General features: G+C 52.2%; 1 protein-coding gene across 1 annotated transcript; it reads right to left on the bottom strand.

Annotated features, from left to right (window-relative positions):
• Positions 1 to 2,602: 2,602 nt before the first annotated feature.
• On the bottom strand, positions 2,603 to 6,844 carry LOC308177865 (leukotriene C4 synthase-like). The gene is given in 7 exon segments (XM_080555722.1): positions 2,603 to 3,894; positions 4,231 to 4,312; positions 4,540 to 4,610; positions 5,447 to 5,546; positions 6,052 to 6,109; positions 6,112 to 6,221; positions 6,678 to 6,844. Coding segments are annotated over 7 exon segments (624 nt in total). The 5' UTR covers positions 6,754 to 6,844; the 3' UTR covers positions 2,603 to 3,767.
• Between the last annotated feature and the right edge of the window lie 11,314 nt (positions 6,845 to 18,158).

The following is an 18,158-nucleotide window of genomic DNA, read 5'->3' on the forward strand; positions in this document are numbered from 1 at the left end:
TTTAACCTTTACATGTGGATTTTCCTGGCCATGTACCACTGCTGTTGCATGCACGTACACCCCCCAGTTTCCCCGAGCAAGGCAGTCCTTCCTCTGATCTTGCTGTTACACACCCAGCAGATATCTCTGCCTGTGTGTTCGCTCGGATCAGCAGGGTTCTGCTTCTTGCCTCCCAGAACCTGAGCGTTCTCTGCACTTTTGGCATCGATCGATACATAATTCAAAACGATTATTCTGCACACAGGCAAACACCAAAATGCTGTTATGTTGATAGTGCAGCCTCTGCAGACTCAGCACATAAAATGGGTCACTACAGCGGTTATTCTTGTTGCACAACTCCAGTGTGACTTCTTTTCCTTTTCCTTGCCCTTGGATGTAAACAAGTAAAACTAAGACAAGTCGATAACTAAATCAGGAAAGGAGAAGGGGAAGGAAAGCTTCTTTCAGGACTGGTCTGGAGATGAGCTTCCTCCCTGCTTCAGCAGCCTGGCTCCTGGGAGCTCTGATGCTGGAGCTGCTGCGGAAATAAAGACCCATTGAGCAGTCTGGCTCCAAATTAGCATTTGAATTCCCTTGTAGTCTGTTGTCAGATGGGCAGGAGGTGGGTGCTAGTCTTGGTTTCTCAGTACTGATACACAAAGGTGGCTTTAAATGATTTTCCTTTTTATTTTTTTTTTTCTTCCTGAAGGAAAGAAACGCGCTGTTCAAACTAGGGACGCTTTGTGTTTTCGTTTTTTTGTTGTTGTTTTCCCTCTCCTTTTCCCCTCTGCTTCACCCCCTTTCCCGGATCAGCCTGAGCTGTGGATATGGACCCGTCTGGGTATTGTTAGCCCAGTCTGACCTACTTCTCTCCCTCCCCTCGGCCCCGTGTTAAGGATGCTGGTGCTATGGAAACCTGGGTGACATGCCGGCGCCACAAAGCCAGGGCCACCAGCTGCACCCTCCTCCCCAAGCCCCTTTCTCTCCCAAACACCCCCTGGAAAAAGTTAGTGCTGCTTCTTGCAGGAAGCCAAGGATCTGCTCCCTGTGGCCCAGCAAGCCCTTAGCGTGTCGCTCTTCCTCCTGCTCGGCTGCGTTTCCTCCCCTGGTCCCAGGCACAGCGTTCCGGGTGCCGGGCGCTGCGTGCAAACCCGCACACCAGACCTGTCTGTGCACGTATCCTGCACAGGCCGTCACACGAAGGGGAGGAAAGTACACGTGCGTGCCCTTGAGGTTTTCAAGATAATATGCTGCAAACTTCTTTATTGCTGCACGGAAGCCTTACAGGAGCCTCGGTTCCCGCACACGTGCAGGAATCCCAGCGTGTATGTGCATGGAGATCCCTGCAGCAGGTGGCAGAAGCTTTCCGTGGGGCAGATCTGCGTGCTTCCACCTCCCAGGGGCGACAAGGCCCACCGGGAGGGAGGCCTGGTTACAAGACAGAAAAGATCTCGCTCTTTCTCCAGGTTTCCTTTGCTGTGCTGGCTGCTTGGCCTCAGAGGCTGCGGCCGTGCGCGAGCAGATTCGCTTCCAAGTGCCCCAGGCCGGGCCTGGCAGCGGGGGGGGGGGGAGCAGAAAGGAGTCCAGAAATCTGTGAAGCACTTTCAGGGGGCTCTTCGGGCTTTAATAAGACGTGTCTCGAGGGGATTTCCGCGAGGCTGCAGGACCCCCCCCCACTACCCCTAACACCAGGGCCAGGCCCGGCCCCGGCCCCGCGTGGCACCGGCGCCCCCTGGTGCCCGCCGCCCGCCCAGAGCGGCCCCGCGTGCGGCCGAGCCTCGGAGCCCCCGGCCCGGCCTCGGCTCCCGGCACCTCCGGGGGACCCCCGGGCAGCCGGGGGACCCCCCCTCGGGGCCAGGCCTCCGGGTTGTTGGAGCAGACCATTCCCCCATTCCCTGGTCTGAAGGAGCTGAGCCGTGGCAGCACCCTTGGGCGGGGGGGGGGGAGCACCTGCGGCACCCCGATGGCTGTTTCCAAGGGACGGTGCCCTGGGCTTCTTTTCTGTGGCAGGGTTAAATATTTACCCAGGCCAGTGGGCCTGAGGTGGGCAGTGGCCCCAAGCTGGTGCTGTGGGGTTGGGAAATGGGTTGTGGGGTGGGAGATGGAGGTGGTGCGCGAAGCAACTTGGCCTCACACGGATGGGGTTTGGGGGGAGGCAGGAACCCAATGCCTGGAGCACGCAGGCTGGCCGCGAGGTGCCGGTGGTGCTGGTGAAGGGGTGAGGAGAGAAAATGCATCAGGAGGTGGTGGGAGGCATTGATGGGATGGCTACGTAAAATCTCAGCGGGGCAGGTGATGCGTCTGTACCTCCCTAAGGCACAGCCAGGGTAAAACATCCCTCTGCTTTTGCCAAAGGGTTTTGCCAACGCCGCTAGAAAAAGTTACTCTGTCTTTTTACATTGCTGACATCCCGGGCTCCTGTGAGGATGGGGCCCCGCTGTGTTGAAAACTCTGCACAGATGAGTGCTGTACGGTTATTTCTCTTTGAATTTAAGCCTTCCCGTGCAGCGTGTGCTCTGATCCAAGGCAGGAGAGTCTGAAAAGGGAAACGGAGTGGGAGCTTTGCTGGACAAGCCAATTAAAGTGCAGGGAAGGAAATGAAGCAATGTGAAAAGTTCATCCCTTCCAGAAAAAAAAACACCTCATGTTCTTACAGTATAAGATATGTCTGTCACTAGGGGAGGGAGGGGAGGATGGCAGCCTTTAAAACCTGGTTGAGCTGTCAGCACACTAACGGAGATGTTTTTATTCCCTGGGCTTGATGAGAATTCCCCGTGACGAGGGCTCAGAGCACTTCTGGTGTTTTCTAAGCTGTGCTGCTAACACGGGGGGACTGAGAGGCAAAAGGCTCAGTGCTTCCAATGCTGAGCACCTGTGGAAACCCAGCCCTCCCCCTCACAGGGGGCTGAGCCCAGAGGGAGACCCCAGCACCGGCCAAAGCGCTCAGCAGGGCTGAATATTCACTTCTGGGCACCTCACACCCAAGCTCGGGGGCTCTGCACCACTGAAAATTGTCTTCTTACTACTGGCACCCCTCCTGCAGGGGAACTGAGGCAGTAGCCTTGAGCTCAAAACACACAGCTTTTGTCCTGTGCCACACACAGCCCCACAAGGAGCGCAGCACAGCAAGTTCAGTGCCTTTGTATTGGCAGTAGCTCCCGCGCACGTTGTTGCTCAGCGATACTCAAAGTTACACGTGCAGCAGTGGTTGTGAGTCCGCTCCATCTCCCTCTGGCTCTGCTGCCTTGCAAGCTGCCCGGAGCAGACCGTCGCATAGCACAGCCATCGGCGTGTTTACGGCCGCTCCTCTTTATCCCTCACCCCTCGCCCTGCCCCAGCCCACAGGTGGTTCCAGACAAATGCCTTTCCTAGGTGTGGGCTCCGGAAAGCTGGCACTGACCCCGCAGTGATGCCTGGGCTGGATGTACCCGCAGGGAGAATGGGAACATCTTGGCATTTGCCCTGGCTGGGAAGCTGGGGCTGAGACGAGCTCACTTTTCTGTGTCCTGTTTTCCTAAAATTCTCCTTTTTTCAGGGCATTGTTGTTTCGGCATCGGTCATAACAGAGTTGCCAGATACAGAGCAATTGGCGCAAAGAGCACGTGGGGAAAAATACCTCTGGAATAGCTCTGTGGTTCCTGCCAGCACGGGGCAGCAGGGAGGGAGGTGTTTAAAGTTCAGGTGAGGGTGGATTTGCCACCAAGGGCTGTACTCGGTGCAAGCCATCCGCTACCAGGAGTGCAAGGCAGCGGGACACGGAGGTGAGGACACGGATGAGGGACGGGGCGTCACGCTGCGAGCAGCTGGAGGACGTTCAGCCCCGTGTAGTGAGAGAGGAAGAAATGCAGGAGGCCCAGGGCCGACGCTGCCACAAGGATCCAGAGAACCCCAGTGCTAAAGTAGATGGGGGCGAGCCTGGGAGGAAGGAGAGACCGAGCATCACTGCCCTCGTGTGGGATCGGCCCTGCTCCTGGAGGGGGCTTCGGAAAGGCAGCCCTAGGTTCTCCCTGCCCCTGCTCCTGCCTGGAGGGAGCGTGCAAGCACACCCACCCACAGGGGTTCAGGCAGCCCCAGCCTCACCCCGCACCCATGTCTGGTGCCAGCCCCGTTCCCGTGCCCATGCTGTGCCCAGGGCTGTGGCAGGGCTGACCCCGAAGCAGCCCCGGGGAGTGCTGAGCTCCTGCGCTTTCCCGAAGCACGCTGTGTTCCCCAGGGGTCACTGCTTGCTGGAGGCTGGTGGGAGGTGTTTACCTTTCCGAGGACGATGCCCTGTATCCCATAAAGTAGCAGTAGCGGGAGTAGAGATAGAGCAGACCCAAGGCTGCAGCCAGACCTGCGCGTGAGAAAGATCACAGTGACCATCTCCACAGGCTTTATAGAGCTACTTTGGACCCAGCAGATAGCCCACAGGGGAGGAATAGAGGCTGTGTGTCCTCTGGCTCCACACTCCCAGCAGAGACAGGATTACCGCCTAATTAATTGTTCAGAAAGCGAGCAGGACCTGAGGACTGAGCCAGCACTGCTGACCCAGCATCCAAGCAGGTAACAGGCAATTCTCACCTTGATGGAAGAAGAGTCCAGCCTGCCACAGAAGTGCCACAAAGATGGGAAAATATTCGGAGGAGTTCACCCTAGAGGAAAAGAGGACAGTCATAAACATGGGAAAGGAGGAAGATCTTCCTTTTTTGGTTTCCCTAGCAGTTTCTGGATGCTGTAGGCTATTGCATCTTAGAGACGGTGTCTCCATAAAAGCCACCAGGCTTGTACCTTTCCCTGCAGTTCCTGTCCAACCTTTATTCACAGAAGTTAAGCAGTGGGAGGATCTGGGTCGCCAGGCCAGTGCCTGTTTGCAGGGAACTAAAAGGTGCCCAGGTCTGACCATGCACAGAAAGGCTCTGGGAACAACTGTCTCACCACCACCCCAGTACTGCAGCTTAAATCCTGCCGTGAAAGCCCAGAAGCCACAACCAAGGTCTGTCCCAGCCGGCTGTGTGCATGTCCAGGACAACGTGCATCATATGCAGACAAGGCCATCGCAGCATGGGAGCAGGAGGGAGCACTTGGCCGTTTGGACTGTCTGTATTTGGGCAATTCCCCTCACAGCCCCACTGAGAGCTCTCTGGGAGCTCGTATGTCCCAGCGAGGGGGGTTCAGAGCAGTGGTGAAGCTGCCTGAGGCTTTGACACTACTTGATGAAAAACAGCCTAAGGCTCAGGCACCAGAGACTTTGCCTTTGCTCTACAGCACAAATTCCTCTGTGGTTTCTATCAGCAGTGGTTGTTGTGTTTAGGACTTACGAGCCAACAAAGTCCCGACTCTGACTCTTACATCCGTTAACTGGACCCAGGGGAAGCGGGTACCTGCTGCAGTGCTGCAGGGCATCCTGAGAACGTAAGGGCAAAGCAGGGGAAGGGCAGTGCCGTCAGACATGAGGTCTAGAAAGCACCTTATAAGAGGCATTTCTTACTGTGCTCGAAAGATCCTCTCAAATTCAGGTGGGCCTGAGATATTTGGAGGAGAAACACCAAACTTCCGCCTGGCATAGATCACCTGGAGGAAGAAGTAGGCTGCAGTAAAGGAGAGAAAAGTAGCACGAGTCAGTCATCTGAGTGGGCTCGGTGGCCAGGAGACTGTCAGAGGTAAAGGTAGAAGTCCTGCAGCCTCCCCCTGACCTTGCAGCCCTGGAGAGCAAAGCCAGCTGAAAATCCCAGACACATTTCAGACAAGAAAAAGGGAATGAGACAGTGCAACAGTGAAGCAAGGAGTATGCAGTCATGTACAACCAGTGGGTATCTGGTTTCTCTCTCGCACGATTAACATATCATCTATTATCTGTACAAATAGTTATACAGTTCAGAACACATTGTTGCTGCCATTTTTTTTCCTAGACATTTACTTTTTCCCCTTTCTAAATTGCTGAGTAGGGTTATGCTACGTCCTACACCAAACTCTGAAAAGCAGCTAAGTGGCAGCGTGACAGCAGAAGCAAGGTATGGAAGTGAAAGGAAGTTGGTGGAGGCACAGTAGATTGACCCAGCAGGTATTTGGACATGGGTATACAATGCTCCCTACCTTGTTCCAGGACTCCCAGAACTGTCACGGCAGCCAGCAGATGGATCTGATCCAACATATTGATTCTCCCAGGCTAGAAAACCTGATTTCCTGAGCAGGAGCTCCTCTGTCCAGGTTCAGTCCTTGCTGATGTGGTGGTCGGCGGTGGCAGCTGGCAGCACAGGCTGGCTCTAATCGAACAGAGAGATTTGTAGGCAGCGCTTAAAACCAGGAGCTCTCTGGTTCCCCCGTTATCTACGCACAGTAGAAGTGTAAAGTGGTGGAGAAAGTTCTAACGGAGAATTTCCGTTCCCACCCTCCCTCTTCCAGGAATCTGAGGTGAGGAAGTGAGAAATCCAGCAGAAAGCTTATGGGAGAGATAAGAGAGGGGAAGGGGGGGGGGTGGGGGACAGATCCCAGCAGCCCAGCTGGTTCTTCCCCTGGTATATCTGGTTTAGAAGCTCTCCTAACGCAAGCCAAGGCGCTTCCCTCCTGCTGATGCAGCACACGAAGCCGTAGCCCCCACTTGAGCTGACACGTCGGGAACCTCAGTGCCTCGTGGCACGCAGCACCCCAGGCAGCAGCTCCTGGGCATGCATCGGGTACCGCTCGTGGCACAGGTATGGAGCCGAATAAAGCCCCCGCACCAAGAACCCGCTGCAGCTGCTGGACAGGACGGGAACAAGCACAGCAGGCACAGATCTGCTGGGGTGAGACCCGCATGACAGTCAGACACCAAGGGTTTCAGAGCCCACCCTTGTGCTGGGAAGGCCGGGAGCGGGGCATTTAAGCCTCCCGCTCAGTCCTCAGCCAAAATAGCTCTCGTGAAACACATCAGTGAGAGATCTGTGGGGGTAAAAACCTGCACAGTCCATCAGGATATAGCAAGAAGAGAACGATGTTTTCACATGTGTGTGCCTGGAGCAGCCCGCTCGGCCGGTTCCTGTCCATCAGCACCGTGCTGGCACAGCCACGCTGCCGAGCCCTGGCTTTGTCTCCTTCCTCTTCGTCATTCGGAGAATTTCCCTTTGGCTCAGGGAACGTGGTTTAGGACAAAGCGATCATTAAACTTTGTTATTACAGAAAACAAGATCAGACTTATGCAAGAGAATTACATTGTAGGCCGGTGCCCTCGATGGACCTTCTAAGAAACAACAAAGCGGGGCTGGCTTTTCGCCTCCCTCTAAGGGCTAAAGACTCAAAGAGGCTACAACGTGTCCCAACTTATTTCTCCAAATACCAACGGCAGACATCACCATTTTTCAAGCATCAGCTGTAAGATTAATTGTTTCATATGAGGACTGATGCTTTTCCATTCCAGCAACTGTTTAGAAATACGAGGGGCATGGTGTTTTGTTTCCTCTAGCTTAGCTGTCAGAAAAATGAAGGATTTTCCCACGTCAGCTCAGAAGGGGCAAAGGTCTCTCCGCACTCAGTGCAGTTGGTTTTTCCCTCAGCGCCTGGCTGATTACAGCCTGCTAGCAAAAGAAAACACAAAGCACAACAACCGAACAAAAAGATCTGTGCGTACACCTCGGTCAGACGACAGTGCAGCGTGACCTGAGTCATGTGTAAAGAAGTGGCCAGAAGAAGTTGTGAAGAACCACACAGAGCACTCCCGCTCCCCAGATCATCATTAGAAACAAAATATTTCTAGTATCATCTAATATAGTCTAAATATATCAAAGGTCAGTAGAAACATGAATGAATAAATAAGCAGAGAATTGTCTCCCCTCCTCCCTCGCACAGAAACATGACTTTTCAAGCTGCCTTTACCTCCTGCGGGCCATCGTATTTATCTCTCCCCTCTTTGTCACCACCAGAACTCTCTGTATTTTCCATCCTCACTCGGTGCTTGCCAGGAGCCAGAACGAGCACCTTCCTCCCGCACTAAATGCCATCCAACGAGGGGACTGCGGGTTGCTGGCACTGCCACCACATCCAGGGGCTGCGTGGGTCGAAAGGGGAAGGGGACGGGACGGGACGTCACCGCTGTCACCAGCCGCCTGCGATGACACTGGAATGAGCGTATTGCAAGACCTCATCCTCCGAGGCTGGCACGGCCAAATTTCCTCCTAACCAAAGACAAATCCCGCAGTCCCAGGTCCAGGCCGGGCATGGATTTTTGGGGTGGGAGCTAAAGAAACGCTGCCCCTCTCTTCCCACTCTCCCCTGGCTGCGCGCTGCTCCCCACTGCTCCCCAGGCTGTGTGTACGTGAGCGTGGTCCGAAGTCATCACACCTCCCCCTGAGTCATCGCTGGAGGCATTTCTCTGAGCCCACGGGAGCTGGTGTTGCTTTTGCCACCTCTTCCTGTAGCCATTAATCCTTTCTGCCTCCTGATTAACACCGTCGGGCTGCTCTGCAAGCTGTATTGCCATGCTGATCTGGATTATAAATCATCCTGGGAGGAAAAGCAAGCAGCACGAAAGGCCTGGGGGAGCGCACAGCAGCGGCACAGTGTGCAGTACCTACTGCTCCCCGGCAGCAGGGGGGCAAGGAAAAGGGAGCACAGAGTTCAGAGATGTTACACGCAGCAAAATCCCCTGGAAATGTATTTCATGAGCCTGCAAGAGGCCAAGAGCTCTGTTAGCAGAAAAAGAAACATTTTCCTTCTGAGCAACTTACCCTTCAGCTGCGAAGCATTGAGGCTCCTCGTCCTTTCAAACGTATCCTAAAAATATAGAGGTATCTTCTAACCCCGTTGGCACTCGTGCTTCCTTTCGTTTCTAATTCTTCTGCAGCCACTGAGCACATCCAAACCTGTGACAGCGGAACTGCATGCGGGAGCAGCTAGTGTCTTTCCAACAGCCACGCAGAAAAAGGGAATTTCTGGTTCAAAAGAATTAAAAGCCAGAGAGACCAAAAAAAAAAATAAATTAAAGAGGGGGGTAATTAAAAAAGGTGGATTTTTTTAGTTCAAAAGAATTCAAAGCCACGCAGAAATAGAAGATTTTTTTGATTCTAAAGAATCAGAGAAGAGCCCCGAGCACCTCGGGCTGCTCAGCTAACCCCTCCCTTGGGCTGGGACAGCAGAGGGGGCAAAAACGCCTTCCTGTGCTCCCGCGGCTGCGGGGAGCTTCCATTGTCTCAGATCGACATGTGTTGAGACTTCCTTTTGAGTTCTTGGATTTTGCAGCTGTAAAAGGAAGGGCAGGCAAGAAGAAAAAAATGGCAAGAAGACAGCAATTCATTATTTCATCGCTTGTTAGCACGGCTTTGGCCAAGCTTTGCCATTCCTAAGAAACAGGGACAGCTGCAGCCAATTTCTGCTCTGCGCTTCCCACCAGGGCTCCCGGGAAGGTGCAGGCTGGCTCAGACCTTCTGGGCGTTTTGACATGCGTCCAGGGCCTGGCATTTTGCAATAACCTTGAAAACTTTGCAAGAAGTGGCAAGAATCAGCTTCCTAAAATGCGGAGCTGTACAGAGGCTCCTCTTTTCACAAAGGAAGGCGGCAGACGGTTGGTTTTGCCAGCGACGTTCAGGCTGACATCCTGCGAAGTGTCGCTCGGTGTACAAACCGGGTAGGTATTGGAGAAGCACGTTATCCCGTTGAGCTGGACTGATTTCGGTTCTAATTCCCAACATTTCTGGGTCTGTGCCATATCAAAGAGGTCACACAAGTGTTCTCAAATGATCGGTTATCATAGAATTTTTAAGGGCCAAAGCGATCTTCTATGGGCTGCTTCAACCTTTGGCCCTACTGGCAGTGGTTTTCATCTCAGGAGAAATAAAATGCTTCAGCAGCGATGATGGGAAGCCTCCTTTTAAAGCCTTTGGGAAACTATGTAAATAAGTGTATGATACTCATTCAGTCAGGGATAATTGGGAGGCATTTTTTTAAGCTTTCTTCTAAAGAAATCTGGTGACCTTTTATCTATGCGCATATTAAATCTGTCTGGAGGGCATGTTAGTATAAAAGCAGTGCCAAAATGCTCCCCTTGCTTAACTCATCATCAAAAGCATCGATACATTCAGATGAATAATAACCCCTCTTCTACAGCCAACAGCTGTTAAAACGATTAAAACATGCAAGTTCAACCCCTCTCTTGTCCTGCCTTGTCTTATATTATTGTCACATGGAACAAGCAACTCCTTTCCGTGTGTTTTGCCAATTTTCCTACTCCCTTTTCAGCAGAATGTCAGAAATAGCACATAAATAAAAAAAGAACAACACCAAAAAGGCAACTGTGCTTCTGGCCAGAGCGAGCAAGAATGAATTTCTGGCGTGATAAGTGCATATGGCAGGAAGGGGGATGATTTTGCCTTGCGGAGGGACAAACAAGCCTTTCAAGTATCTTTGGCAGCTCTGATGTTAACACACACTTACGGTTATCCTATAATGATGTGGAAAAAAAAAATGACAAGGCTAAAGCCACATAAAAATGCATCAAAGGGTATAAAGCGGCGGTGGAGGGCGGCTTGCCTTTCCTGAATTACAGGGGTGAAGAAGCAGAGCTCTCTCGCTGCCCTGTCCCATTTGAGCCAGGAAGGGAGTGCTGGCAGCTCTGCCCGGTCTCGAGATGGAGCCGGGGGAGCGGTGAGGGGCTGAGCGAGGGCAGCTCTATGGAGGTGCTCTTTAGGAAGGAGCTGGCGTTCCTGATGGGTTTCCTGCAGCGGAGAGGACCCAGGCTTGCCAGGCATGGGGAAAGAGCCAGGGGAGTTTGCCCAGACTGGGGAGGCGATGCTGGGACGCGGCCACCAGGAGGGCAGCAGTCGCTGTGCCCTTACGGGGGCTTTTCACACCAAATCCTGTCCCGCAGGGGGAAGGAGGAGTTCCTGGGGGCAGTGGAGGTGTGACGTGGGTGGGATGGATGGGTGTTTCCCAGAAATAAAGGTGCTGCGGATGGCAGGAGGGCATCGCTCGGACCGTCGTCCTTTGAACTCTGTTGCTGTCGTGCCCTGCCGAGATGCACTGAGCGATGTCCCCTGGGGGGACACCAGCCTGGGCTGCCCAAACTGCCGGGCCTGAGGAATGCGGGTGCCATCCCTTCCCCACTCCCAAGGGAGAATCTGAACCCAGCCGCTGTCCATGAACGCCGCTGGCGCAGGACCAGGGAGCCGGCAGCAGTCAAACGTCACGAGGGCAAGAGGCAAGCCGGGAGGGGCCGAGGTTCTGGTTACCAGCTGTGACTTCTTGTTGCCTTTGTTTGGCTGAGCCTGGTGAGAAGGCCAAGGTGACCTTGCAAAGCTGGGCAGGGGCAATCCCAGGAGGTGCCAGAGACCAACCAGGACATCGCTCTTCCTTCCAGTGCTGGCTGGTCCCACCTCCGAGCCACGTTGTCCCCTCTAGCTGCGGGGCGCTGGCTGTAAGCGAGGAGATCGTGCTCTTCCCGGAGGCCTTAGAAGCTGCTGACAAGCATGTCAGGCACAGGGAGCTTTCACAAAAGGCCAGAAGCTGTCCCTCAGCAGTGACAGATCACACATGGGGACGAAAGAATAGCTTTAAAAACAGCTGGGTTTATTTTTAGGGTGTGAAATGGCCGCACGATGCAATTGTGTAAAAGAGTAGAGCAACCAGAAGCAGCGCTAAATACCAATCTTGCCCGCACACCCTTGCTTTTAACCACTGGGAGGCTGAACGGCAGTGACAGTGGTGCTGCTGAGGGCTATCCACCTTGCTGCACCTGAGCGTGGGATGGACGGACGGTGTCTCACCGCTCTGACAAGAGGGCAGTTCCTCAAGCTCCTGACCACAGCCGCACCCTGCAGCTCTACTGGGGGAAAGGAAAAGGAAACAGCACACAGTAATTTGAAGATTTCCTGTTGCTCTCACACAAGAAGCATCCCCCTGCTTCCAGTTCCCTGGCGTGGTGTGCACAGCCTTTGTCCCAGCACTGCGGGGCCTGGGCAGGCAGGGGAGAGGCAGAAGCAGAGCGCCCGGCCCTGCGCCCTCCCGGCCACCCCCTCCGAGACCTCTGCGCTTTCTTCTGGGTCTGGCATGGAGCTGAACACAGCACACAGGAGCTTGGACTTTTGTTCTGGAAAGTTCTGGCGTTACCACTGCTCATCACAGTTTCACATCGCAGTCTGGTCCTGTAGTGGCTGCACAGACCCCAGCTGATGCTGTGTCCCGTACAGTTTAGTGATTACATGTAACAGCTTGCTTGCTTTATTCACTGTCTTGATCTTCTCATCCTCAATACACCTCTTAAAGTTTTGGCTGTTGCTGTAGTTCTGCAAATACCAAAGAATAATTTGCCCTGCCATCTGAGCAGGGAAAAGGTTTCCGGTACCTGTGTGACAACTAAGCTCTTGGCAGCAGGAATAACAGCACTAGAAATTAAAAAGAAAAGTAGATTATACAAGAAAGGGATTTAGGGGAACTCAATCTCACATTCCTGAAATTGCCCAAGAGGAGCAATGGTTTCTCACAATCTATTTTAAAGATCTTTCACTAAGCCACGTACCGTGGAAAAGAATGAACATTAACCTGTATGACTGCTTATTATGCTCAGATGCTAACATAATCCAATGCTATAAGGACATCGCCTGGGCAAAGGCAACCAAATAGGATTTTAATTCACCGTCATCCCCAACCCAGTGATTGTCTGCTGCGTGTGGCTGGCTGCCTGCCAGACTTCCCATTGCAGGCAGGGCTACAAGTGAGAGCCATCATGAAGCAACCAGAGAGCTTCTGGGACTGGCTGCAGCCCACCACGTAAAGGTAAAAATCCCTCCTGAGCACTGCAAGTGGGCGAGAGAATGGAGACTTCAGTGTGAGCCTCCATTTGGAGAAGCCGTAGGAGGCCAGGCTCTCGTCTGCTTTTCGGAGAGCTGGACCAGTAAATCACAGCACACAAACCCGTTGGCCGTGGTTGGGCAGCTTTGCCTAAAATCAGCTCGTTCCTCCCAAAACAGCTATCAGTCAGAGTTGCCTTTCCACAGGGTGTGCCCAGAGCAGAACGTGGATGCTCACTGGCAAGGGCACTTACTGCACGCTCGCTTTAAGGACCGGTCACCTGTCACATAAAGAAATGCCAACAGATAATGCTGCAAGGAAAAGTCTTGTATTTTGTCTGATGAATAACAGGATGGATGTCAACCCGCCAATAAGGTCCTGACAGAGTTATCCTTAGTTCAAGGGGGTTTTGTTGGAAGTTTTATTAGGACACTACTACTTTGCATAATTTTTAACTTCTGCCAAAGAAGGAAGTGGCTGCTCAAGAATATACAGTCCAGTCTGTTGGTACAGGACTTATCAGGGGACCACTGTTTGGGTTTTTACTAAAGCAAATAGGAAAATCCCCTCCTCTAATTTATATGAGGTTAAATGTCTACAATAGATTAACATGGACAGCTGTTATCTGCAGAACACTTATTTTTTCATTTGAACTCTTTTGAAAATGAGTTCAAATTCCTCCCAAAGTCCTCTAATGATCAACCCTTTTAGTATTTAACATTTGATTTACTAGAGACCTTCTTAACTCTAAATACAGGGTTTCTTATTCATATATATACATATAGGTTTTTATTACCTATGTTTTTATTATGTATAGATTTTTCATTATACATACAGATACAGATTTTTCACATATATGTACATGTATATATAAAAATCTATGAAGATCTGTAAAACAGATGCTGATTTAGCAATCAGTTGAAAAATAAGAAAACAGAAAAAGCCTTCATTTACTACAGAGATTTTGCTGAGTTTGCGTCACATCTACATCCTTACATTCAAAAAGTAAGGAGGATCTATTTGTTTTTCTTTGCTGCCTTGTAAAATACTATCAGAAAAAAAAGTAAAAACTCCACTGAGAAGCTATCTAGGATAGCAGAAAGCCTGCAGCTCAGCCTGCTTCTAACTTGGATCGGGGTTGAACAAGAGGAAGGACCCTTGTCACTGAGCTGACGGACAGATTAAAAGTGGACCTGTTCATGGGACAAAGTGTTATACTGAAATGTCCCAAGATAACAAAGGAAGCCAAGGATGTGTTTTTAGAAAGTCAGTAACTGATTCAAGTTCCACACATAGATGCTTGCAAAAAAGGAGAGCCTAACAGAGAAAACATTTAGATTAAGTAAAAGGAATAAACTGGAAATGCAAAACCAAAAGAGTGAGTTTATCTGACATAAACTGATTGTTATAATCCACAGTTTCTAAGAAGGCAGCAAGGGAGGCAGGTCAGCTGCAAGTCTATTCCTCCTGGCATGGCTAACATGCTCTGAAAGAATTCAAGCTCTTACCTAGCCTGGTTTCTTGTGGAAAACTAAACCACTGTACTTCTGATGCTGGAATCTGTTTGAGAACAGCACCATTCCCTGAGGCATAGCTAATATTTTTAATACAGTCTTAATCAGACCTCTCTCTTCATTCCTCCTCATTCTTTAGCTTCCATTGAGCTTAGTAGCAGCTTGCCTTTATAATTTGATCTATTTCTTTCAGTTATAATACTCAGCCCATGATTAATTCAAGTCTTGAGTGATAAGATCTAACTCCAAGCTACTTCACTTGAAAAAGAGAGCAGAGGTTGTCATGGTTCACTCGTGTAACCTTAACCATCTCTTGCAGCTTTGTGCCAAGCAGACATCTTCTGACTGCCTCCAGACTCTCTTCATTTCCCTATCAGCCAATGCACCGAAGGAGGCCTCTCACTCTCCAATTTCTGTTTGCTTTTATAATAGCCAGCCAGTTCTGAAATAAATCCCCACCTCCACACTCTCATGGGTTTCTATGTGAGAAAGCTTCTGCGTCTTCTAAGTCTGCAGAGAATACTACAGTGTTTGTTTCGATGCACACCGCTACCGTGCTGCTTTTAAATCCATGACTCACCCTTTTCCCTGAAATGATATCAGAACAGCCATGTTACATTTAGGATTTTTTAACAATTGCCAGCTTCTGAATGTGCTTTGCTGAAGGCAGGGGCTGTTCCCCCTGCGGGAGGACAGCAAAGGACTGTGAGGAGAGGACACCCCCAGGGCCATTCTCACCGCTCTGCTTCCTCGAACCAGCAGAGATCTGGTGGACCCCAGGCCCTCACATCTTTGTTCACATGCTCTGCTTTAAAAGAGGCTCTTTGATTTCTGAAATACCAGTAAGCATCATTTCTTTCATTCCCCCATCATTTAAACGGCAGCGGCAGCAAGACCCAAACCCTGTAGGTAAACCTGGAGGAAAGGCTCCGCCTCAGGCCTAAACCTGGAGGAAAGGCTCCGCCACTTCCTTGGCCTGAGCCCGGACGGACAGAAACGTTTGGTGCCAACACAAAGTCACCCTTGTGACCTTGACCAACTCATTCCGGGACGCCTCGGGCCTACGCTGGGAGCCCCCATGGGCACTCACGGCCCTCATGGGAGCGTCGTGTGGGCCTGAGCGGGTGCTGCTCCTCTTGGGAGGCCCAGGGAGCCTCTGCCAGGGAGCGCACGGAGGTCTGCACAATGTGGCCTTTTTCCTGTCACCAGATGCTTTCTACACACAGGTCTAAGAGCACAAACTGATGCAAACTAGAGGACCGGAGGAAATCAGGGAGGCAATGCATACAGCATCTTAAGGTTATCTCGTTTTTGTCAGCCAGAGCAATGCAAGAAAATGCAGCGTATCCCTGCAGAAAATGCAGACAGACCATAAGGTGAGACCCGCTGAGGCCTCCACCGCACGCAAGTTCACTTTGCTCCTTGCAGCTGTCAGAGGACAGGCAGGCAGGGACCACCTCCAGACGCAGCAGCTTATCCTTCCCTAGGAGACTAATATCACACACAAAAGCAGCAGCAAATCCTATAAAGCCTTCACTCCTGGCTGCTTTGCTCCCGGCAACCCAGGCTGGAAACCCTCTCGTTGCTCCTGCCCGAAGGAACGCACCGTGGCACGGCGCTCACCACGTCAGGGACGTGTTGCATCCCTGGAGGCAGAGCAGGACCCTTGGGAACACAGGGGCTGTCATTCTCCACCCTGTTTTCTGGCACGGAATGGAGCCTTTTGGGGCCGAAACCACGGGGAATTTGAGTGACGCTCTGCAGGGAGGTGACGCCAGGGTGGTGCGAGGCTGAGCCCCTACCGCTCGCCCGGCCGAAATGCTGGGCTCGGAGGGAAGGAGATGGGCGAGGTGGATGCATTTTTGCCACCAGAAGGCAGTGGGGAGCTGCAAATGCCTGCACGGAGCCTTACGCCGTGCCCGGTTCTGCTCCTCGCCTTCAGCCCCTCTTCTGCCCTTAAGGAAAGCACAGGGGACTGCAGCTCACCAAGAGAGCCTTGTTATCATTTTCCTTGGAAAAATATGTGAATCAGCTTTTTCTGAGTAATAGCGATACGAGGCAAGGAAATAACACCACCAGACTGGGAGGCTGGGATGATCTCCAGGCTCTGAGCTGCACCAGCAGCCACAGGACACGAAAGCGGTGGTGCGGTTTTTGGGGTGCTGCCCTGCCTGCAATGGGAACCCCGCCTGGGCGAACATGAGCGGGGTTCTGCCCACTCCTTGGGGCTGAAAGGGAACACCCTGACAGCAGAACACGGTGCCGGAACCACCAGCAGCTCAAGGAGCTGGGACAAGCCCTGCCAAGGCACTGGAGCTGAGCAGCGCTGGCTGGCCCAAGGAAGGTGCAGGGACCAGAGCCGACAGGGACTCCAGCTTCTGGTGAGTTTGTGAGGTTAGTGAGCAGCTGGCAGCAGGAAATGGCTCTTAAGAAGCTTCCACGTGTAGGGAAATATTCTCACCTGGTTACCAGCCAATTTAAGTTCTGACTGAGAAATGGACGTAAATCCTCGGCGTGCACAGACTTAGCTGGCACCTTCCTGGGGTGAGCACATGCATGGACCCCCCCTTAAGCCATGATTCTCCCCCACCATTGTTATTTTTGGAAGGTGCAAAGTCACTCTGCCTTGCAGCTCGGTGACACATGGCTGAGCGGCTCTCAGGGTAAAAATGCTTCATGCAGTAAGCGCATGAAGTCCTTGCTGGCTGCTTGCAGCTGCCATGGCCGCAGTGCAGCTGGGCTGTCACCGTCCCTATGGGCACGTGCTTGTCCTCACATCTCTGGGGGACGAGCTGCTCCTAGGAAGACTTTACCCTGCAAGGGCTGATTCTCAGAAGCAAGTTCCTCCTGCACATTGCAGGTTTACAGAACTTTTGATGGTGATTTAAGAGGTTGCCAAGCTCACCTGTCCACCTGGGCCATGCACCAGAAGGCATTGCTCCACAGCAAGGACAGCTGCGTAAGACATCCATCCCACCTCAGCCGTTCTGATTCATACTGAAGCACTTCAGCACACACCTACACCTTCATCAGCAATTAAACTGGGTGTTAGAGATTCAGTTTCACAAGTTGTTCAGCTTCACCTCCATCTGTGTGCTCATATAAAGGACAACCTGCTAATGCTGCTGAAATCAAACCTCGCGTTTTTAGTGCTTTGTTTTCAGCTGGGGCAGGTGCCCAACTCCAGCCACAGAGCAGCCATGTGAGCATGAAGGAGGAAGTGACACAGAGGGTGACATGTGGGTAATGCAAAGAGAAACGGGCTCAGCATGAAACCACATGTGAGATTTAAGTGAAAACAGCGAGGAAGTCAAGCTTAAAAAAATAAGGGTCAGAAGCCAGCGTACAGAGCAGGAGCCATACCTCGGTTTGTCTTCCTTAAAAGGACAGCAAGGTTTTTTGGTCAGACTGGGACAAAAAAACCCAAAATGACTGAAATATCTGCCTCTTGCAGTCCAGCCCCTTCGGCTCCAGGAGCCAGTCGTTGCAAGTGGGAGAGTGGCAGCTCCGCAGAGGTCACCGAGTTAAGTGCTGCTAATTCTCTGTTTATTGACCTCAGCGAGGCAGGATTAGTGCAGGCCAGCAGCTCGAGGTGCTGTTTGCAGGCACGCCAGGAATGTGGCTGCTCTAGCGCCATTTCTGCTTGGTTTTGAAGAGGATGAGGAAGGGAAGGCAGGGAGCTGCCGAGGGGCAGCAGACATCGGCCGCAGGGAACGTATGGAGCTGCCGAGCAGCTGTGGGAGAGCGGCTTTTGGCACCCACAGTCGGTCCTGGCTGATTTGGAAAGTGTGAGCTAAAGCAGAAGGACTGTATCACCGCGGCGTTGTCTTGCGGCCTTGTTCCTAACAGGGACAGCCCCAGTCCCTCCCTGCGGCTGGTTCCCAGGGAGCTGCATGCAGGGATCGTTGTGGCCTCTGTGAAAAGCTCGGGGCA

Source organism: Anser brachyrhynchus, assembly GCF_964034855.1.
Source record: "Anser brachyrhynchus genome assembly, chromosome: 14".
NCBI lineage: Eukaryota > Metazoa > Chordata > Aves > Anseriformes > Anatidae > Anser > Anser brachyrhynchus.